The sequence below is a fragment of the Echinops telfairi genome, unplaced genomic scaffold (assembly GCF_000313985.2).
Source record: "Echinops telfairi isolate 266 unplaced genomic scaffold, ASM31398v2 ScPeMD7_5868;HRSCAF=6743_1, whole genome shotgun sequence".
Lineage (NCBI taxonomy): Eukaryota > Metazoa > Chordata > Mammalia > Afrosoricida > Tenrecidae > Echinops > Echinops telfairi.
In genome coordinates this window covers 4703073-4726890 of record NW_022109768.1, presented here as the reverse complement: position 1 = coordinate 4726890, position 23818 = coordinate 4703073, and the positions used below count along the sequence as shown (strand labels likewise).

At 37.5% G+C, this 23818-nt stretch overlaps 1 protein-coding gene and 1 non-coding gene across 2 annotated transcripts in view; one reads left to right on the top strand and one right to left on the bottom strand.

Annotated features, from left to right (window-relative positions):
• Positions 1-23818, bottom strand: part of FBXW7 (F-box and WD repeat domain containing 7) — a 141530-nt gene that overhangs the window by 78735 nt on the left and 38977 nt on the right. Inside the window, exon 2 of the mRNA XM_030887207.2 lies at positions 9754-10323. Within this exon, the coding sequence (XP_030743067.1) occupies positions 9754-10254 (501 nt within the window). The 5' untranslated portion in view covers positions 10255-10323. The remainder of the gene's footprint in view (positions 1-9753; positions 10324-23818) is intronic.
• Positions 3997-4082, top strand: LOC115871555. Its single transcript, XR_004047351.1, has one exon. It is a non-coding gene; the product is annotated as a small Cajal body-specific RNA 18 (non-coding RNA).

Sequence of the window (23818 nt, the reverse complement as noted above, 5' to 3'; positions counted from 1 at the left end):
AGGGAAAGCAACGCTGACTTGCTGAGGTACTTGAGAATTGTGTTTAAAAGACAGCTTCTGAAAGCGATGACAGAAAGACTTTAAAATCATAGACATTCTTGCTTCATGGACAGTAAAAAGTACTGTGAAGGCTATAGTAGCTCTAAGTAACCGCATATTAGATAAATGCCCTTTTAAAAGAAAACAAAGAGATACTGGCTTGCTAATACTCTTATAATTACTCTTATAATAAGGTGTTAAAGTTGAACGTAGAGAATTGCTAGGGTAGCACTTGAGCCTTAGGAAAGTGAAGAATTGGTACTGGGCCTGAAGCATGCATTTCTGTGGAGAGAGCATTAGACAATGGCTTTCCCTGTGAGGGGTACATCTTATAGCTCAATTCTCCATTAGGAGCACCATCCATTATGACTAAGCATTATACATATGAGTAAGTAGAATTAAAATTTGTTTTCTAGTAGGTACAATTATTTTTCTAGTAGCTAAGAGTCATATAGCAAGCCCTGGTGGTGTAGTGGTTATGCATTGGGCTGTGATCTGCATGGTTAGCAGTTTGAAACCACCAGTAGCTCCTCAGGAGAAAGACTGGGTGCTTTCTACTCCCATTAATAATTACAGTCTCGAAAACCCACCGGGAGATCACTATGAGTCAGCACTGACTCCGTGGCAGTGAGTGAGAAGAGTGATACAGATTTATCGCAGTGAACTTGGGAAATGCTGACAGGCATAGAAGAAAAATTTTTAAATAGACTTTAACTCAAATGCATTTCAGAGATAATTCCTAACAATTAGAACTGGTAATCATCTCCCATGCATATATGAGCACAAGAATTATTATAAGTCTGCTTCATAATTAGGATCAGGCTACACACCAAATTTTGACTTCTGCATAGCTAAGCATTATACGTAGGAGCTTCAAGGAGTTCATGGAAAATGTAAATAAAAGATAATAGAATATTTCCCCAATTTTTAAAGCCTCTCATATTTGAGTGGCTTTTCCTATTTTTAAATACTGTGTTTAAAGGGCCATATAACTTGCTTTCAATTGTTTTCTGCATCTTTCCAACAGTTTGTAAACTGTGATTCTCCTCAGAGAAGTCTTACTTACTAACTAACTATACTTCTCAATGTAACTGAGTATTGCATACTTAAAACATAAAAAGCAACAAATAATACTTAATCTATTGTCTATTACATTTTAAAATTTTAAATGAAGTGTTCACAAGTCAATTTTGTGAATCTTAACACCCCTAATTTGAACACTAAGTGAAACTATATGAAATCTCTAGTGTGCAGGGGTGGAAAGTGGGGAGAGTGGGGAATTAAATGTCAACTCAAGACAAAACTTACAAGAACAATCACTTGGTAATAAAACTAAATGAACTGCCTAGTGAAGAGATCCAACAAAGAATTTAAAGAGACTAAATAACCTAAATCTAGAAAGTGTAAAGATTGGGCTGGGCTGGGTTTGAAGGATCTGGCTAGCTGGAGAGGAAATGGGCCTTTCAGAATAAGAAGAGGCGTGGAAACAAAAACTGGGAGAAAGAAATTCTAGAAAGGCTTCAAATGTCCTCTCATGGAATCTCAGCGAAGCCTATGGAAAATGGAACTACCACAGATATTTGAATTGAGGTTACTTATCATTTAAAAATTTATTTAAAAATCCATTTTAAAATTAATGCAATTATTTATATTGCCAACTGATTGTCAAAACCTGGAATTACAACCTAATAAAAAAAGAAACAACCAAACGTGCTCTTTAAAAAAAAAAGTTGACTCTTCAATGCATCTTATAATTAATTTCCTAAGAGAAGAGGATTAAAAGGGGTGAGGGGGTGAGACAAGCTTTCAAGTAATGTAATGGAGTTTCAAATCCATCAAGTGGCTCTGCAGGAGAAGAATCTAGTAATCTGCTTCCATAACGATTACAGCCAATTGCACTAAAACTAGCCCCAATTTAAGAACAATCAGGTCTTACCAAGGGCTCAGGTGGAAAGAAAATACTTTGAAAATGATGGCAACATATGCACCACTGTGATTGATACAATTGATGTATGTATGAACTGTTATAAGAATTGTTAAGAGCCCCTAATAAAAGGATTAAAAAAAACAATCAGTTCTTATATTATGGCCCTGCTTGCTATTCACCTTCATGAAATGATCAGAGAAGATAAGGGTGCTACAGCAAAGTGTGATGAAGAAAACAGATGGTGCCCGGCAATAAGTCAAAATAGTGTCTGGGGTCGTCAAGGTTTGTATTCAAACAAACTGCCATCTAAATCAGGAGTCAACGAAGTCCACATGGAAGCAGCCCACCAGCTTGTGTGATCCAAAGACGACAATTACGAAATTTGAATGTGGTGAGGAGAAAAGCATCGGAGCAAAAAAAATATGAGCACCCAATTTATGGAGGGCACGCAGTGGAGGAAAGAGCCCCACCCATCTGCAGAGTCTCCAGTCAGGCTGAGCCACTGGCAGAACCGCTCTAGCCACAGGCAAGAGTCTAGAACAGCCTGACTATCACGCAGAAACTGTTGTAATCTTGATTATGCTGGGTTTGAACTCATTATTTGGCCAGTTGACCAGCCTATAGAAGTGGTCTGGATTTGTTCTGGGCTCAAGAATCTGTTACTGGTTCCATGACAGAAATTTCTTCCCTGGCTTTTTGAATGTTGCTGGTGTCTTTTCCTTCTTACGCATTAATTGTTATTTTTGTCTTTATACTATTATGTTTTTATCCTACTACCTTAGTTCAATTTTGTTTTTTATTGTTTTCTGTTGGTTCTACCAGCCATGAAACACAGGAAGAGTATAATGATAATAACTGATAAAGGGGGATATAAGGGAATACAAGGGTGGGGGGTCATGGGGAGATAGAGCGGAAAAGGGGTTTTGGGGAGTAAATAAGACAGGAGGAGGGAGAGAGCACTAGAATGACTGTGATTGCATAACTCATTTTAAAGGAGATTTAACGACGGTTGGGGGGGCGGGGAGAGAAGACGCTCCAAACTTGATGTGGTAGTGATTGTACAATTCTCCTTGATGACTGAACTATTGAGTTATATGGTATGTAAATTACTTGACAATAAACTGCTGGGAGGGGGGACTGCAGCCAAGAGAATCATAGGGAGTAGTCATCACACGGGATTGTTATATGAGTTGGAATCTACTCAATGCCACCAAATAAAAACAACACCATATGTTGGAGTCTGAAAAATTCTTCCATTAAACTCTTGGTAAGACCTACTAGACTAGATAGCATGAAAAAATTAAACCATTCTTCCAACCAAAGACCAAATGACAAGGGCATTAATAGAGACAAAACCTGGAAGGGTAGTTAGGGGGGAATAACAGTAATTTTCAATGGTCCACTCTGGTGATGATGCCCAAAAGAAATCTAGAAATGCAGAATCAGACCAGGGTAAATGATGGGCAATTGAGATAGCAAAGAAAAAGGAAGCATAAGGTTCCTTTATCTTACTTGAACCCACAATGCATCACATTGGTCATATCTGTGGTACAAGACTTCTGTAAAGTCTTAAAGAACACGGATGTCATTCTGAGCACTAACAACCATTGCTTGCCTAACCCAAGCAGGGGTATTTTCAATTACTTCATATGCACGTGAAAGCTGAATAGTGAACAAGGAATTCCGACCAATGAAAATTTGATGCGTTTGAAGAATACTGAAAGTACTATAGATTGCCAGAAAAACAAATCTGAATTAGAAGAAACACAGCGGCCGCTTTGGAGGTGAGAGGCACCTGAGCAGCGTAGGAAGAGTAGGGTTGGGGCGCTTCCCGATCCCCATCCAGCCCCACAAGAGCCTGTGATATTTTCCTTATATGATCGGGCCTGCTTGCCCGGGGCCTGAGAGGATTATGAGACAAGTTAGGCGATTTGGGGCCAGTGAATGGCGCGGCGGGCAGATAAGGTGAGGGGCAGTCGATTAGGCTAGAGGGGAGGTTTAGGGGCGCCTCCGCCAGTATACTGGAGCCCTGGTCGGTGATGACATCACCACTGTGCAACCTGAGTTTTGGAAACCAGATGATGATGGCGTGTGAGCTACGCAGGGACTGAGGCCAGAAAAAAAAAAGAAAGAAAGAAAGAAACACAACCAGAATGCTCTTTAGAATCCAGGATAAGGAGACTTTGTCTTTGGACATGTTATCAGGAGGACATCATGCTTGGTAAAGTGGAAGTCTGTAAAAAAGGGAAAGATTCTCCAGGATATGGACAGACAAGTGGCTGCAACAAGGAGTTCAAACATAACAGTAATTGTTAAAGTTGGTGCAGTACCAGGCTGCGCTTCACTGTTTTATGTAGAAGTTGCTGTAAGGGGGAACCAACTTGATGGCCCCGAGAGAAGACAACCACATTCACTTTCTTGATACATAATGTTTTCAAGAAAAACATTAAGAGCTGTTTACTGTTGGTGTTGTTAGTTTACCTGACATTCTACTAATTGGCCCTCCAGCACCCAAGCTGCTGTTAGTTGCCATGGAACTGATTCGGACTTATGATAATCCCAAGAGTATCAGAGCAGAATTGTGTTCCAGAAAGTTTTCAATGTTGTGCTTTGCTGGGAGGTATGTCTTCTGAGGTCCCTCTGGGTAGGTTTAACTCCCTGCCTTTTGGCTAATAGTTGAGCATATAATCATTTGCATTACCTAAGGAGACCCCTTTTAAAAGAGCTTCCAACCAAACCAAGTCAATTCCAACTCATAGCAGCCCTATATAGTTACTGAGACTATACATCTTTATCAGAGCAAACAGTGTTATGTTTCTCTCTCACGGTGGCTGGTGAATCTTGGCTTTTATAAAGACCCCACCAAACTCACGGCCACACAGCTCAGGCTAACTCATAGAAACCCAAGACAGGGAGGAAGTTGTGCCAACAGAAATTAACTGGAAATTGACCATAAGCCAAAATTCATTTTTATCTCCAAATGTAAGATCATCATTTAAATATACAAACACTTTAGTTAAAAGTTAGAAGAAAGTTAAAAGAAAGAGACTCATATTCTAATTTTTAAAAAGTGTTATCTCTCTATCAACTGAGAAGATCACTGAATAGCATCCCTTTGGGAACTTGTCACATTTTAATTTTTATCAGAGATTGCTCCAGCTTATCATATCATGTTCTTACTCTTCCTGTTGTTGTTGTCATTGTGGGCCATTGGGTCAATTCCAACACACAGTGACTAAATAAGACAGAAGAGAACTATCTCATAGGATTTCCTAAGCTATAATCTTTACAATTTAACAGATGTAGCTAAATCTTTTCTCTCAGAGCTGCTGGTTCAAACTAAAGGCCTTTAAGTTTACGAGCAAGCACTTGGTCAATTACATTACCATGGCCCAATCCACTCCTCTTTCCTGTGTAGCCTTTAAAAAGTATCTATCCATTTTTCTGTTTACATCTTTTTCCACTAGATGGTGTTATGATGACTGCTATGAAACAACGGGAACATAGAAATGAAATGTATTCTGTGGTGTGGTGGGATAATGCATATGAGATAGCTATACAAACAGAGGATACAGGCCTCTATTTATAAACTGAGTGTACCAAGTGCTCTGATACATGCTTTACAGATACTGCTTGCTGGCGTCAACCCTGGGGAGAAAGCGCTGTAGTCTTATTTTATAGATTAGAAAAGGGCTGGATGAGATATGAGATATGTATGATATGATATGAGATAGTCACATAATCAGAAGGTTTTCATTCTATTTTGTTAAGGGAAAACCCATTGCCTACGAGGGCCTCTGTCCTTCATTTACATGATCCTTCTGTGACATTTAACACAGAGTTATATATACTCGGAAGGCTCCATATGTCTAGCTTTTTTTTTTTGCTCAAAGATAGGAAAGAAGGCCGAAAATTCATTGAATCATGTGTACTAGTGGATGTTATTCAAGATCACTGCTTACGCAGCATGTCCTTTTATTCTGGATAAGTCTACACTTATGAGCTTGAATGATATTTAAAACAAAAAAAAACTAGAACAGGGCCTTCCTGAGGAGGACATCATTCTACCTCCAACAGAATGAAATGAAGAGACCTTTTCATTTTATATGTTAGCCACATGCGCCTAGAAAGTTTCCCAGTAGCCCAAGGTCAAGGAAGGAGTGGTTGGAGAATTGTGAGTAAAGCAAAAAGCGGTTTTGGGATCCCTGATTGGCTAATGATTTTTCTATTGTGTACACACTAGAGAAAAAAAAGGGTTTCAGGCTCCTATACTCCAATATGCTACAAACTGACTAGAATATATATATTCTGATCGTTTTTATATATCCTATTCAAAACAAAAGGATAAAGAGTTTTGTTTACTAGGAGTCCAAAATGGGGGAAGAAGTCTTAAAGAACAAAACTTATACTATAACAAGTAAAAGGCAGATAGGAAAAAAAGCAGAAGAAATGAGTCTTCAAATATGCTTCATGAGGGGAAAAAAAAAACAACCTAGACCTGGCCTAAGGAAATTTTTTTTGGTTTTCATTTTAGTAGAAAATGAGTCAAGACCTTCTATAAAACATGGGAAAGGAATTTGCAGTTTAAGCTTATGTTATTCTCTTTTATACGTGACAACGTTGTTGACAGAATTAAAACTGGAGAGAGAGGGACTCATAGTGACTCTAGAATTTACAGGGACATCCGCCAGCACATAACCAAGTATATTTGATGGGTTCGAAAGTGACATCTGTTACCAAATCTCAAGTTTCCTTTTTTGCACTGTCATATCTTCCTGTTACAACTGTAGCCTGGAGCCCTTGTGTGTCTTAATATTTTGTTAACTACCACAAAGAAAAGCTGTAGACTGGGTTCCCAGGACGGTAAAAGTCTTTATGGGAGCAGAATGCTTCCTCTTTGTCTCATGAAGTGGCCGGTAGTTTACAACTGCTGACCTTTCACTTAGCAGCCCAATCATAACAAACTATACTACCAGCGTTCCTTTCTTGGCCAATAGTATAGACTTAATAAACGCTATTTCTCGACTATCGTTATTCTTCACTTTTAAGAACATTAGGATTGACTAGAATTTTTAACATATATTGTTGCCATAGACTCCAATTAAGAACAAACCTTTGATGAAAAAAAGATTGTCCTAAAAGTTTTGAGTTTTTACTTTGCTTTACCTTTGCTCAATTTACAGTAAAATTAAAACAAAAAACCTGCCCATGCCTCGATCTATGAACTTTAACTAGCTAAATGAGGCAAGCAGGCAGTCACAATAGAGCTATCTTTCAGGAAATGAAACTGGACAAGAGAGAAAAAGTGAGTCAAAAGAAGTGCATCCAATGTCCCCTCACTGGAGCATAACTCGCCGGAGCATACCGCGACAGAAGACTGGGGACACAAGGTGAGGAGTTAGTCTGGTCTGAAAGCCCCACAGAAGGGCGAACCAAGAAGGGAACATAACAGATCAGCAACAGGAACAAAGCCAAGCCACAAAGTCCTTGAGAAGCACCCAAAATAGACCAGGCTAGGTGGGGCATCCCGGAATACTCCAGGACCAGTGCAGAGACAGTCATAAAAGTCAGTAGACAGACCTGGAATTATCTATGCTTTTTAGTTCTTTTCTAGTTTTTTTTCCCTCTCTCTCTTTTTATTCAATTTTTTGTTTTCTTTGTGTTTTGTCTCCATTATTGTTGGTTTGCCTACCCATATAAGATAGGCGCGAGAAGCAATAGGAACAACAGTTCCGAACAACAGTTCCAGAGGGAGTTGGGGGGAGGAGGAGGCAGCTGTGGATGAGAGCGATGAAATCAACAATGGTGAGGAAGTAGTGACCCTGGGGATGTTGGAGCAACAGCAATCTAGCTGAATTACTAAGAGGCTTAAAGAAGGGTGAGTATGATGGTGGAAAGGAAGAAAGTAAAAGGAAACAAGTTAAGACCAAAGAAGCAAAGCTATGAACAGAGGTATAAACATAGGTCTGCATATATATACATTCATTCAGAAAAATCGAGGTATTGAAGTATGTACATGTATTTAGATGGCAATACATTGAGGTAGTGGACGGACTTTGAGCCTCTGCTTAAACTCTACCTCAACACAATAAGATTGTTCTAATAACTTGGCATTCTGTGATGCTCACCCTCCCTGCACGATCGCTGAAGACAAAATGAGTGCATAAGCAAACATGATAAAGAAAGCTGATGGTGCCTGGCTATCAAAAGATATAGGGTCTGGGGTTTTAAAGGTGTGAAGTTAAACAAGCAGCCATCTAGCAGAGAAGCAACAAATCCACCAGCCTGTGCAATCATGAGGTGTCGATGAAATTAGGTAATGCACATGAGAAGACCCAAAACAAACAAAAACATATTATTGAAAACAAGGGGGCTCAGACCAGAGACCCAAAACCCATCTGTAGACAATGGGACATCCCCTCACAGAAAGGTCACAAGGAAGGGATGAGCTAGCCAGGGTGCAGTACAGCACCGACTAAACACACGATATTCCTCTGGTTCCTTGAGGCTTCCTCACCCCAACTATCAAGGCCCTAGTCCTGCCTGTCACTTGGGGCCAGGCTGGAGCATGTACAATGGTACAGATAAGAACTCAGGACACACAGAATCCAGATCACATAAATCCCTCAGGAACAGAAATGGGAGTAGTGATACCATGAGGGTAAAGGGAAGGTAAGAAGAGGAAGGGGGAACTGATCGCAATGATCAACATATAACCACCACCCCCCCCAAGGGGACTAGCAACAGAAACTATATGAAAGTAATAATAATTTATAATTTATCGAAGGGTCACTAGGGTAGGAGGGAGGAGGGAAAAAAGAGCTGCTGATACCAAGGGCTCAAACAGAACTTAAATGTTTAGAAAATAATGATGGCAGCATGTGTACAAATATGCGCGATTCAATTGATGTATGGATTGTTATAAGAGCAGGAAGAGTCCCCAATAAAATGATCTTAAAAGGGGGTGGGTGTATCATCCATCTCTTACCCCTACAGTCATCAAATATTGACCAAAACGATTTGGTTCTCTGAACGATAAATATGCAAATATTCTTGGGAAGTAAACGGAGTGTTCCACTGGAATGGAGTTCAATAAGTTTCATGAATGGAATCCGGTATTATCGATGATACCAATTTTAGTACAGTAACTTAAGGAAAACATGAAAATAACATCATGAATTCTTTTTATTTGATACTGTAGGAAAAATATTAAACACCTTTAAACAAGCCCTGTTTGATATTTTAACTTTCACAAATATGAACTAAAATTTTTCCTCCCCAAAAGTAAGTTCTAATACTCAGGCTATAATTTCATCTTCTTTAATTATATAACAAAGAGGAGACTGTTTACACAGGATAAAACTCTAATCCTTTTACTAAGATTTTAGTTTCGGGTAGCCTCCAGTAACTAAAGTTATGCTGTGGAATAACATCCATGAACACACAACTCACATCCACTGACAATTCTCTAAATAAAAAGAAAACTTCTCCTTTCAACCAGCTAACACCTTTCACAGGGTCTAACACTCGCAAATTTTCAGGGTGATAGGATCATTTCCCTTCCCTCTGTTTGTCTTTCTAAGCATTAATCAGATTGTTTCAATATTAGTATTTCTAGCTGAAATGTCTTAGTACCATCAGTAAAACAAAATTAGGGCTTCGTTCTTGTTGTAAACATAAACCTAAATATTAACTGGCGAGAACTATAAGAAAGGTTTTGTAACAAATAAAATAGACATGCATAAATTCTCTGGTTAACAGGTCAATTAAAAGAAATGCATACTCACTTTTGTTGTCTTTGTATAAAATGGGGAGGAAAGTTGTTGACTGGGCAAGTCCACGTCACTACTGCGGTTTGTGACACTGTTACTATGTGAATGTTCATCCTCTCTGCCGCTGTCATCAGACTGATCAAAATCATCACTCTCCTGATCCATTTCCTCCTCCTCTTCCTCCTCCTCATCTTGTCCACCACCATGTTCTTCATCTTCCTCTTGTTCTTGATTTCCTGAGGAGTCTTCATCTACTGAAATAAACTGATTGTTGTTTTCTTCCAATTGTCCTTGCTGTGAATCATTTTGGCTTCCAGGTCTAGAATCAGCTCCAACAACTTCACCATTCCTTGCAGTTTGTTCCTCCTCTTGTTGCCTTTGCTGCTGCTGCTGCTGTTCCTCTTCTACCACACGATTCATCTGTTCCTCATCGATCTGGCTTGAGGAAGGGTTACCTCTCTGAGAGCTTCCAGTTCGTCGCCTTTTGCTGCCCACAGAGAGCAGATCCTGATTCATTTCCAAAAGCCAGCTTGCTACTTCTTGTACCTTGGCTAGACTATCAGAAGACGCAAAGGTTTTCACATTCTGCAGGAAAAATGAGGGGGGAAAAATGTTTTTATGTTCTATATTACCTTCTATTTTCATATTACATATCTGTATTTAAATATTATGTAATGTATTTAATGCCAGAAAAGCATTAAGGTGGCCTTTTGTAATCAAAACATAAACTTTAAGTTACAGTTTAAGACTTTCAAGACATATAAAAAAATTGTATCGCAAACAGCTTTATTTTAATCTATTTAATAATTTTTAGTGTAAAACTTTATAGCTCAATTTAGCTGTTGACCAAGCATAACTTCACCAATGAAATATTTTAGATCAGTTCATAAACTATAGTCTTTGTAAAACAAATACATCAAGAACAAAAATAACACACACTCCCCCCAAAGAGAGAAAAACCTAAGGGAAAAAAACTAAGAAATGCTCAGTTAAGTACAGAAAAAGCTGAGGTAAGCCAGGTGAAAGAGGCTCTCCCCCAGCCCCCCCATGTTAGACATTTCCCAAGCATTACTGATGACAAAATCTTGTCTTCAGGCATAGTTTTCTGACAGTTACAAATAATTATAACTTACATTTTTCAATATAAACCTAAACCAACTGGGCATCAAATAATTTTTTTTTTTTAAGGAATAAAGTCCATACCCTCAGACCCAGTAACTCTACTGGCAATCTATCCTAAGGAAGTAATCCTAAAAACAGAAAGAAAAAAAATATGCAGAAGATAATCACGGAAGCTTTATCTGCAAAAGCAAAAACAAACAAACAAAAAGAAATCATTTAAAGCAGAAAAATAATCAAAAACAGATGTTCAAGATGAAAGACTCACTGGGAGTGTAATGGAATGTAGTGCAAGTTTAAACACGATGTTCTTGGAAAGTCTGTAATAATGTGGAAATGTTTATTGTATGCTGTAGCATGTTAAAGGCAACATACAAAAACAAGAGTGATTTCTGAGTTGCAGAAAATCACTGAAAGACAACAGAATATAATTTATACTTTAATTTTTCTACTATGTTTTAAAATTATATAAATCATGCATCTTTACTTTTCTTTTCAACATACAATAAATTATTATTTGACAAAGCTTCTTTCCATAATACTCACCCTAAATTTTATCCATTGATGGTAATCTATCATGTTCAAGATACAAAAACTAATGCTACTAACAAATTACATAAATTCTCATCAAATTCCTTTAAATTGACATAAATTCTTAAGGTCTGCATGATACAGCGCACCTAGTTTTCTACCTTCACAGTTCTCACTGTATCTGTGAAGTGAGCTCAAAATGGTATGAACACGGCAATATATTATTTTTAAAATCAAACTATCTCGGAAATAAATTAAGGGGGGAAACTGCTGTGTGTAAGTTGCCTTAAAAGGGTTATTTTTTTAAAAATTCTTTCAAATAATCCAATTGGTTTTCAAAGGTGAAACAACACAAGAAGCACATCTGGGGAAAACTTCAACAAATATTAATAGCAATTATTCATTAATTCATCAATGCATTCATAACCATTCAACACCTGCTATGCAACTAATAGGTTGTGGATGATTGGTTTTCAATGTTTTTTTTATTTAGACCTTTATACCCATCTACATTTTGTTATGCAATAAAACTGAAATTGGTTTGCAATGATTAAAATAGAATATATTTAAAGACAGTTAACTAAAACTATAGTAGGAATTAATAAACAAATTATATTTCTCTATTTTAAGTTGCTGGATCTCTTTGCCAATCAAAATTAGTCACTTCTTATAACTAGAAAAATGTGTAAGTTCCTGTAAAAAAAAGTCCGTTGAAACTCACAAATTTCCTTAATTAGAACATGTTATAAATAATGCCCCTATATACTTTTTAGTATTAAATGCAAAAAATGTTTCCAATAGTTTTTCCTAAGTACTTTGGGGCAAACTTCTACAGTTTAATACTTGTTTAGTTTTTTTAATGTAAAATTACAAATAATGGAAAATGTAAATCTCAAATGTACATTCTCCCATGGAGCTGCTGGTGGTTTCGAACTGCCAACCACTCAAATCGCAGCCCCAAGTATAACCACTACACCACCAGGGCTCTAATAGGTTGGTTTTCTTAATTGTTTATCTTTTATTTCATAATCATAAACATAACTCTGCTTTCCAGCTGGACTCAGGGGGCATAAGGAAAGTAGGAAACCCGAAGAACTGGAGTGAGAGCACAAGATTAAACGATATTGCAAGCACAATGGGAATAGAAGGGTGATTTCCCAAGCTACACAAGGAATGGTCTGGTGCTTAAGATAAAACATAAAAATGTAGATCAAACTTAGAGCTGTCCAGTCAGCAATGGTGACTTCTTGCTGATTTTGTCATTCCTGGAACCAAAACGCTCCATGGCTTCCACAATGTTCATGCCTTCTTTCACCTGACCGAAGACCACGTGCTTGCCATCCACCATTCAGTCTCAGCGGTGCAGATAAAAACCTGGGAACCGTTCGTATTGGGCCCAGCATTTGCCAGACAGGATGCCAGGACCTGTGTGCTGCAGGATGAAGTTCTCATCTTCACATTTCTCTCCGTGGATGGACTTGCCACCAGTGCCACTGTGGCGTGTGAAGTCACCACCCTGGCACGTAAACCCAGGGATGATTCTGTGAAAGTGGGAACCTTTATAACCAAAACCTTCCTCCCCAGTGCCCAGAGCGCGGGAGTTTTCTGCTGGCTTTGGAACTGTGTCTGCAAACAGCTCGAAAGAGACGCGGCCCAGGGGCTCGCTGCTGTCGACGGCTATGTCGAAAAACACAGTCGGGTTGACCATGGCTGGACACAACAGGACCAGACCAGACCACAAATTCAGGCGGCGGCGTCTGCAAAGCAGCCTAATAGGTTTACTTTTTTAAATGATGTCTTATCCTTCCTTCTTAATGCTTCAAACTAGATTTTGTTCAGATTTGTTATAAGAAGATATTATGTAATTTCATGTTAAAAGAAAATTGAAATCCATGCATAGGTTTGTCATAAGACTTATTTTCAAAATCCCTTATTAAACATAATTCATATCACCAATAAATACTATAGCATATTTCTGCATATAAAGGAATCTTTAAAAAAACGCAGGTTCTCTGCAAAGAAACAGGTGAGATATTATTTTAGTAATCTCATGTAAAGTCTGGCTACTTCTTCTAACATTACCTAGAGCATTTTTCACTTGGACACCTGGGCACAAAACAACAGAAAGAGTGGAATAATGATTCCAAACTACCCATTGGGTGTCCACTCTACAGGCATATTTTTACACAATTGAAAGCAGGTAAAATGGAATATGAACAGCCATTTGAAAAGTGCAAAGATGAGGTAACAGCGATCATGAAACAAGCCATAAACAATGTGTATAAATCATGTATGTAAGTCAGCTTTGCTAACTGAGTACCAACCATCTCTGGCTAACAGCAATTCGACATGGCAATGCGGAACTGCACCTGTGGATTTCCGAGGAAAGACATGTTTGCAGGAGCAGACAGCCACGTCATCTCCCTAGGATGGTGCTTTCAAACTGCTGACTATCACAAAGAGAAAACTTAGGACTGGCATTTCTAAAATAGTTGATGCACTACAAGTACTAGTTAAAAGGTAACACTTGAATTAAAAATGCTTTGTGTATCTTGAAAAAAAAACTAGTGAAAGAGCACTTCTGTGACCAATTATAAATAACAAAAATTCAATTTATTATCAATGTATAATTTGTGTCCTATTACAGAGAGGCAAAGTATATTTAAGCCAGTTAAATTAATTGGTTCCTGTAATATGGTGTCACGTGTAAGCAGTTTTAAAAATAATATGGAATATGCAATTGGGTAAACAAAGTCAGGTGAAAAAGAAGGATCAGATTTAAAACAATTAATAAAATAAGGTATGAATGACGAACTGTTATTTTCTTTTTGTTGAAGTACTAATTGTTTAATTCGCTGCAATAACTACATATAAATACAAATAATTTTTAAACCACTTTTGTAAACAGATTTGTACATTGAAATGTTGACAAGCTAAAGACTCCTTGCTTGATCTCTATGGGTTTTCATATCAATTTCCTGCTTCATAATTAAGAGATGGCATGAAACTGGATTACAGGCAATTCAATGTGCTGTATAAACATTACAGATATTTGCTAAGTTAGAACAAGTTTTATGAGTAGCAAAACTTTTGTAACTTACATTGTGTGTGCTTTTGGGAATCAATGCTAAACTGTATTGGAAATAAAGTAGGTTTGTACTTTGATTATGTGTATATGTGTATATATGTAGATGTACATATACATCTACACATATATGCATGCACACACACAAATACATACATACACATGTATGCATATAGTGAACGCTCGTTTACCGCGGTTAATCGGTTCTAGACCCTACCGTGATAAATGAAATTCCGCAAAGTAGGATTCCTTATTTGTAAATCAAGTATTTTCGTAGTTAGAGCATAGAGGACATGAAAAAACACCCTTTAGTCACCATTACACTCATATTACCCAATTTACTAAACGAAAAAGGGAAAATACAGTAAAACATTTTGGACGTTACAATTATCATTTATTATTTATTATATTATTTATGGCATCTAGGTTACAGTATGCAGAAGAGGATTCTGGTTGAGGTTTGTCTGCTGTAAAACGCTGACAGAGCTGCCTTGCCTTCTCCCGGATGACTATCGAATCCAACGGAATGTTTTTCTTGCGCCTGTCATTGATCCAAATGGCTAGGACAGACTCCGTTTTTACTATGAACTTATTACTTGTCACGATGTGCTTTGCTTCCTTGTTGAAAGTGAAAGTAGCCGTAGCACGGATGTTTATTTCCTCTTTACAGATGGAGCGAACGGAAGACTCATTCAAGTCGAAATGGCCTGCAACCTCCACGATTTTCTTGCCATCTTTGATCATATCCAAAAGTTTTACCTTTTCCTGGATGGTGAGCATCTTCCTCTGGAGCTTATTTTTATTGTCAGAAGGCTTAGAAGAAGCAGCTCGTTTAGGAGCCATCATAGGGCTTAGATAAAATTTCTTAAAAATCGCAAACAATTACAGTATACTGTACAAAAGCAAAAATGCATCTGATACGTAGCTCCGATACGTAGCGATGCAGACAGAAGCGTGTACAGTATGAGCCAATCAGTGGCAGTAATGACAGAGCATGCGCTGTTACGCAAAAACTGCGATAGAGTGAAGCCGCGGAAGTCGAAGCGCGAAGTGGCGAGGGCTCACTGTATACACACAGAGGCAGGGACCCTGATTTTTTCATATTTTGCTTTCCCTTTAGTAATCTCTAGTAAAAAGCAAACCTTAGTATTGGACAATTGAAAGAGCTGTATTTTGAAAGAGCAGTTTGTTGATTTGGACTTTGCTTATTTTTTTTAACATTATCTTTTTTCTAAATTATTTTATTGAGGGCTCGTACATTTCTTATCACACGAACTGTTATTTTCAATCACCTCATAATAATGTGAAAGTTGGATGGTGACTAAGGAAGACTACAGAAGAATTGATGCATTTGAGTTATGTTGTTGGCAAAGAATATTAAATATACTATAGACTGCCAAAAGAACAAACAAAATTGTTTTTAAAAAGGACAGGTGTATTGCTCCTTGAGAGCAAAGATGATGAAACATTGTTACACATTCTTTGACTATGGTATCAGGAAAGGACATGCTTGGAAAGTAAAGAGGAGTGCCAGCAAGAGAGAGGAAGGCTCTCAACGAGATGGATGGGTCACAGGGGCTCCAACAATGAGGCCAAACAAAAGCAACTGTGAGGATGGCACAAGATTTGAGGAGTTTTGCTTGGTCGCTATGCCTCGATGGACCCCACAACAAACATAAAATCTTCAAAAGGCGGATTATATCAGAAGAATTCAGGAATGTTGGTTGTTGTTAGGTGTCATCAAGCTGGCCACGACCCACAGCAACCCAATGCACAACCCAACGAAGAACTGCATGGTCCGGTGGCATGCTCACAATTGTTCCCGTGCCTCCGCCATTTAATGCAGCCACTGTGTCATTCCATCCCACTGAGGGCCTTTCTCTTTGTTGCTGCCTTTCCATTTCACCAAACATGATGTCCTTCTCCAGGGACTGATCTCTCCTGACAACATGCGCGAAGTATGGAAGACGAAATCTTGCCATCTTTGCCTTTAATTAAAGACCATTCTTAAAAGACAATATAAAATTCAATGACACTCACTTATCAAACTTATAGTATAATAATTTCTAATCAAAATTTAGTAAAATAAAATATGGTGGCTAGCATATTCTGATGGCAAATTGCATGATTTCCTAGGCAATCATAGATCTAGAATGAAAATAATTTCAAGTCAGAAATGAAACAGATAAAAGAAAAGGCATAGTACTCACTGTTATATTTAAATTGGTAGTACAGTGTTAAGGAATTGGTTGCTAACCAGAAGGTCAGCCGTTCTAGCCCACTGGCTGCCTGCCATACAGGAGAAAAATGTGGCTCTCTGCTTCCATAAAGATTACAACCTTGGAATCCTTATGGGGCAGTTCTACTCTGTCCTAAAGAGATTTGATACAACACTGCATATTCCTATGTAGTTCTACAATCTATAGAAATAAAATATTTCCAGAGCTCCCAATATGCTTCTGTCAACATGTTAATTTTCCAGAGAATGATGATTCAGAATATGTCCTTACAAGTTGTCAAAAGTATTTAAACTTGTTGACTAGTAAGCACAGTCAAATTACTATACGTACATTCTTAAACACGAAGGCAAGTCAAAAGTATTGCCACAAAATCTCAAATCTTTATTAAACAAGTTTTTAAATATGTGATTATTGTTTCTTAACATGTCTTCCATCTAATTCTACACACTTCTAAAGTGTTTCCATCTCTCTAATCCTTCCTCAAAGAATTCTGCACAATTCAATTTATGTTACATCAAAATGACAGTCTGGTCATCTTCAAGGGACTCAAATCATGATTCCTGGAAAGCTCTTGGAGCTTAGAGACTAAACAGAAGCCTGAAAGGGCAAGATCAGGATGCTGGGGGTTACTGGGTTAGCTCTCCTAAAGTAATTCAAGTAGAATAACCTTTTGAAGAATGAGTGGTTGCATTGATGTTAAAGAAAGAAATTCTTTTGTGAAACTTCCCTGGTCCTTTCCTTACCATGCAGTTTTCAATTTTACTAAAACTTTTTCCTAATGTTTTTGTTAGGTGCCATCCAGTCGGTTCCAAATAAAACAATGCCTGGTCCTGTGTCATCCCCATAATTGGTCTTGTTTCAGCCCACTGCTGACACCACGTTGTCAGGCCATCTCATCTCATCACGGGCCTTCCAACTTTACCAAACGTGATGTCCTTCTCCAGGGACTGGTTTTTCCTGATAATGGGTTCAAATTATGTGATAGTATTTTACCATCCTTGCTTCTAAAGGAGTATTCTGGCTATATTTCTTCTAAGACAGATCTGTTTGTTCTTTTGGCAGTCTATGCCACTTTGACTATTCTTTGCAAGCACCACAGGTCAAATGCGTTTTCTTTAATCTTCCATATTCAATGCCCAACTTTCAAATGCATAGAAGGAGATTAAAAATACCATGGCTTGGGTCTGGTATACCTTCATCCGCAAAGTAACAACTTTGCTTTTCAACAGCTTAAATAAATCTTGTGCAACAGACTTACCTAATGCAATGCATAATTTGCTCTCTCAATTGCTACTTTCATGAGCATAGATTGTGGATCTAAGCAAGATGAAAACTTTGAATAATCAATCTTTTCTTGGTTTATCATTATGTTACCTACTGGATCAGTTGTGATCATTTGTGTTTTCTTGACAATGAGTTGAAATTCATACTGAAGGTTGCAGTCCTTGATGTTCATCAGCAAGTATTTCAAAGCCCTCCTCACTTTCAGCAAACAAGGTTATATCATATACCGTATATACTCCTCATATATACTCATGAATAAGCCGAGTTTTGCAGCACATTTTTAATGCAGTTTTTGTGGTAAAATTAGGGGCCACAGCTGATATTCAGATCGGCTTATGCTCTAGTATATACGGTATGTATCAAAGGTTATTGATAAGCCTTCCTCCTATCATGACACCATATGCTTCTTAAAATACAAATAAACATCTTTCTGGTATTCTCTGCCTTCAGCCAAGATCCATCTAACATCAGCAATAATATCACATTTTTCATGTCCTCTTCTGAATCCAACCTGAACTTTTCTAGCTCCCTGTCAATGCACCGCTGCAACTGTGGTTGGATGATCTTCAGCAAAAATTTTACTTGCATGTGATATCAATAGTATTGTTCTGTATTTTGCAAATTCTGTTGGGTTACCTTTCTTTTGAATGGGCACAGATAATGATCTTTTCCAGTTAGCCTGTTTTCCAAATCTCTTGGCATAGACAAGTGAGTGCTTCTAGTGCTTCATCTGCTTGGTGAAATATTTCAATTGGCATTCCATCAATTCCTGGAGTCTTGTTTTTGGTTCATGCTTTTTGTGTAGTTTGAACTTCCTTCCGCACCATAGGTGCTTGCTCATACGCTCCCCTCTAAAGTAGTGGAATGTCAGCTATGTTTGAGCCCACCGCTGCAGCACTTTAATACAGTGACTGTGTATTCTTTTCATCTTCTTTCGATGCTTCCTGTGTCGTGTACGATTTTGCCTACAGAATCTTTCAATATTGCAACTTGAGACTTGCAGTTTTTTTCTTAAAGCTTAAGATGCTGAGCATGTTTCATCCTTTTAATTTTCTTAACTCTACGTATTTTCACCTTTCATTATAATATTTTACTTTGTCTTCTCAGGCTGTCCTTTGAAATTCTCTATTCAATTCTTTGAGTTCATTATTGCTTCCCTGTGGCTTAGGCTACTCTATGACTAAGAGCAAGTTTCAGAGTCTCTCCTGATATTCACTTGTCTTTCTTTCCTGTCTTTTTAATAGTCTTCTGCGTTGCCCCAGTTACAATCCTATCCTGGTGACAATTCATTCTATAAAATCACCTGCATTAATTGTGTTCTTGTTTATACAACTGATAGAAAGATCAGATCTCAGCTCTGAGTTCATGAATATTGACACAACACTGTTTTCGTACCTTTTTTTCAGAAGCAAATATATTACTGAGAGTACTTATCTCCAGCCACTCACTATCGCAGAAATGTGCTGATGTATTAAATACCTTTTGTGCCTAGTAACAATACTTTTTGACTTGCCCTCATAAACTTTAAGCAAAAGTTTCAGAGAATTATGAAATGCTTTAAATAGCTAAAGCCTATTTAAATCAAAGTTCTTCATCAAATACTTACTTCATTGAAAATCTCAAGACCAAGAGCACAGTTTGTAATTTAAGAATTACACTATATTCTGCGATACCAATGAAGAAGCCACAGCATTACTTACTCTATGGTTCTGCTTATTTAACAAAAGATAAATTACCAGAGAATTAAAAGCTCCAGAATACATACTTATGACTGAATTGTTCAAACTGATAAAAAAAATCTCTATGACCCAAGTAAAATGCAAGGAGTATGTTTCAAACATTTTACGTGCAGTAATCACTGGAGAGTATAAGGCGAGAAAGGGGCATCACATGTGCTTCTGAATGTAGAGAGAGTAACATTCTTCTGGCAACAGTCTTTCAAATGTCAGTCAGATGCCCTAACCTAAAGGAAGGTGAGCCTACAATCAGATCCAACCTAGATTGAAAAATAAGCATTATATAATAATAAGTTTGTCCTTCACAAAATTTCACAGAGCTGTTCTGTAATTTTCCTTAAGTTCTAGAAGATGCAGGGCAACAATTCATTATCATTTGTTAACCTAGTGTTGCCTCAAACTCAATTTCAGCATAAATTTTAAACTGTGTTTTCTCATAAATATGGCTTTTCAAAGGCCTTTGGTCATTCAAAACCATGAACTGCTTTTCTGGGGGATAAAGAAATTAAAATGGAGAGAGTACATGATAAACAAATGGAACTCTGAAAGCTTGCCTAATATTGAACTAGAACTTAAAGTGTCAAAGGAAGATTCTAAAGTAAATACTAACTAACTTTAAAATCATGAGACACTAAGGAATAGTGGCTAAACTAATAAAACAAGTACATAACTGTGCAATACTAACATTTTCAGAAGGTGCATGGTAGGTTTGACTCATCAGACTTGACCTACAAAGTCATTTCAGAAGGCTTAGTATGCACATGGCAGCAAAATAAAGTACGTTGTACTTTGTGCTAATAACCTAAAACTTCTGCAGTTTAGGATTGTCACCAAATCCTAAAATTGTTTACTTACCACTAACACTTTTACTTCATAATATGAACTCTCAATGCCCCAAATTAATAATTACTAATTAATATTATCAATGAGTAAATTATATAGAGAATACCTGGAATATATGATAAAAGTTCTATCTTGGCACCCTACCCCACAAAACTCACCAAAAATTTCCCAATTTCACTCAGAATAAAAGTCAAGATTATAGGCCTTATATGTATGTAATTCTTACACATCCAAATGCCATCTCTAGTTCATATCCTACTACTTACTCTATCCTTTTCATTTTCTTATTTTTACATAGAATAGCCAGAGATAATGTTCTTCAACCCTGGATGCTTTTCCTGCCAGTCTGTATTATTCTCATTACTTCCTTATGAACTCTGTCCAAATGTGCCCCAGGAGGAAAGTTTTCATATCTTATTTAAAGCTGTTAACTTTTTCATACCACTGGTCCCTGGTCCTGCTTATATGGCTATACAGTACAGATATGAATGCCCAACAGGGTAAGAAAGATTTCCACACAACATGGGATAAGGAAGGTATAGTGGCCATAGTAGTATCCTGCTCAGCTACTGCTTCACTAAAGGCTGCTATGGGGAGCAAGTTACTTGATGGCCCCCAGCTACCGCCCTTGAAACCTACCGCCCTTGAAACCCAACACAACAGTCACACCTGGTCATGCTTCCTCTGACTCCTCCAAGCATGTCACAGAGCAGGAGTAGGGCAGCCAGGATAGCGCCAACAGACAACTCTGTCTGGGGGGCTCGGTGGAGACTCCACATCAGCCTGGCTGCAACTATCTGAATTACACATCTGCCGACTCAGCTCCTTCTGCCTTCATCCTCCGTAGGCTTTTCCTCATGTATCTCTTGTAAGACAGATTTGTTTCTCAGACCATCCAAACTGACACAGAAAACATCCTCTGGAGATAAAAATTTAAGTTCTAAAAAGTGCCACAAATAGTTAACATCAACAGGATGTCTGAACTTGAATGGATCTTTTTGAGAAAAATAGGCCAAATTTGGTAAAAAATGCTTTGAAAGTGAACTGGTTATAGAAATTAGCCTACTAGTACTTATTTTTCGGTTTCTAGAAGCTGTGGAGAAAATGTTTTTACTTCAAAGAATAAGATTCTTGGCTTTAAATGCAAAATGAGCTTTTGCAAAACATCATGCTACAAAGGGATATCTTGAAATATTTTCACTGCTGCTTGGGCTTAAATTGAAGAAGGTTATCAGCAAATCTCAAATTTGACTGGAAACAACCTGAATAAACTGCACAAAATAAACAGATTTCCCTTTCCTTTCAACACAGGTGTATGACTGGGCAGGGACCCGTTTTTGAATCTTCTGATTGTGAGAATTTTACTTGGACAAAGAAAAGCTGCAGTGTCATCCTATGTTCAAGATGAGTTTTACTGCTCTGCCCCAGAGAAGTTCGAATCTCTGTGAAGAAAAGCATATCCTGATATCTGTAGAAAAACCATTAGATTATGCTATCGTTCTCAACTTCTCATAGATGTGAACAGTCTTTTTCTCATCCAACAAACACTGAGGGTAAGGCTGGAATGGTTTCAGACCTGTTGGGAATAAAATCTGCAAGGGCTCACACAGCACATCTGTCCTGGAGTTTAGTATGTTGTACAGGAAGGAAAAGAAAGCACAACTTTCACATTAAAGAGGTAAATACACACAAGCATTTAGCATTCATAGGCCTATTAAAAAGGATCTAATCACTGCCTACATTTCAGTTTGATCATGTAAGTAAGAAAAGGCTTTCTATAAAATTTCCCAATCTATGTTTTTATCCCTATTACCTACTATACTGGCCTCTGGTTTTAATAATTAAAATGTCAATACATTTTTATATTGTAAGTAACATTAGTTAAAATCCATTTTTAAGCTTTATTTACATTAAAATGGCTGTGATCACCTTTTTAGAAAGTGAAGTTCTTAACCAAAAAAAAAAGTCCTCACACATTTGTAAGATTCTGAACGGCAAGAGATTGCACATAAAGTAAACAGATTAATTAGCATCAGATTGTTTTGTTTCATTTTCCTCCTGAGAAAGGTTGGTGGAAAGTTATTTTTAGTGTTTAAAGTGAGGGTTGAGGGAATCTATTCTTTACATATACTACACACACCTCATTTAGATCTTATATGGCAAAAAGGTCTACCTGATTATGGTTTGGAAGGGAAAAAAAAAAGATAACAGAACCATCTAGAGTATTTTCCAACTTGAATTACAGTTAATATCCTAATTCAAGAGAACTACACACCCAAAAAAAGGAAGCTAAATTGGCCTATATAGCATATAATTCTCTCCTCGTAAGAATGAATATGTACAACTTAGTACTGGTCAAGCTACTGTACCATCAGCTATGAGCACAGTAATTATTATGCAGAAATTCCTGAGACCAATAAATTATACTGTTGTGTGACCAATGATAAAAGACAGAGGAATTCTTTAAAAAGTAAACAACATTAAGTAATGGGACAAATGGAATTATAACTACGTAATAAAAAAAACTGCATTCAGAATCAGCTGCTGCATTTATTTGTCATGTATCTGCAACAGTTCTAGGAGCTGTAAGAGGCCCCAATGAAATGATTTTTCTTAAAGTTCCTTGGCTTTTTACTTTTATGACCTTAATGCTTTTAAAGATTACAGACCATTCATTTTGTACAGCAATCCTTCCTTCGGATTTGCTGTTTCTTCAGTACTAGGTCCAGACATTGCATCACTGGCAGAATATCACAGAAGTGGCACATTATTTCATTACTGTTTTCCACTCAAGGATCCCTCCCTAGTGGCACAGACTGGACTGCTAACAGCAGATCAGCAGATTGAGCCCACCAGTCACTCCAAGGGAGAAAGACTAGGCTTTCTGCTGCTATACAGATTTACAGACTTGGAAACCCACAAGGGCAGTTCTCTGTCCTGTAGGGTTGCTGAAAATTGGAACTGACTGAGTGGAAGTGAGTTTGGTTTAGGTTTGGTATTTAGCTTCTATCCAAATTCAATAGATACCAGGGTTGTATCTATTGATATCTTAAATTATACATACAAGTACACTTGCATTCTTCCAGTACTTATATGCTATCATATATCTGCTTATATTTTTCTTAAACTCTCTTACATTTATTATTTGGCTTTTTCTAACCTTATTTAATAAAATGAGTTACTTTCCCTTCCTCTTCATTATACCAAAAAAATAAACAAACCTCGCTGACATCAAGTTGATA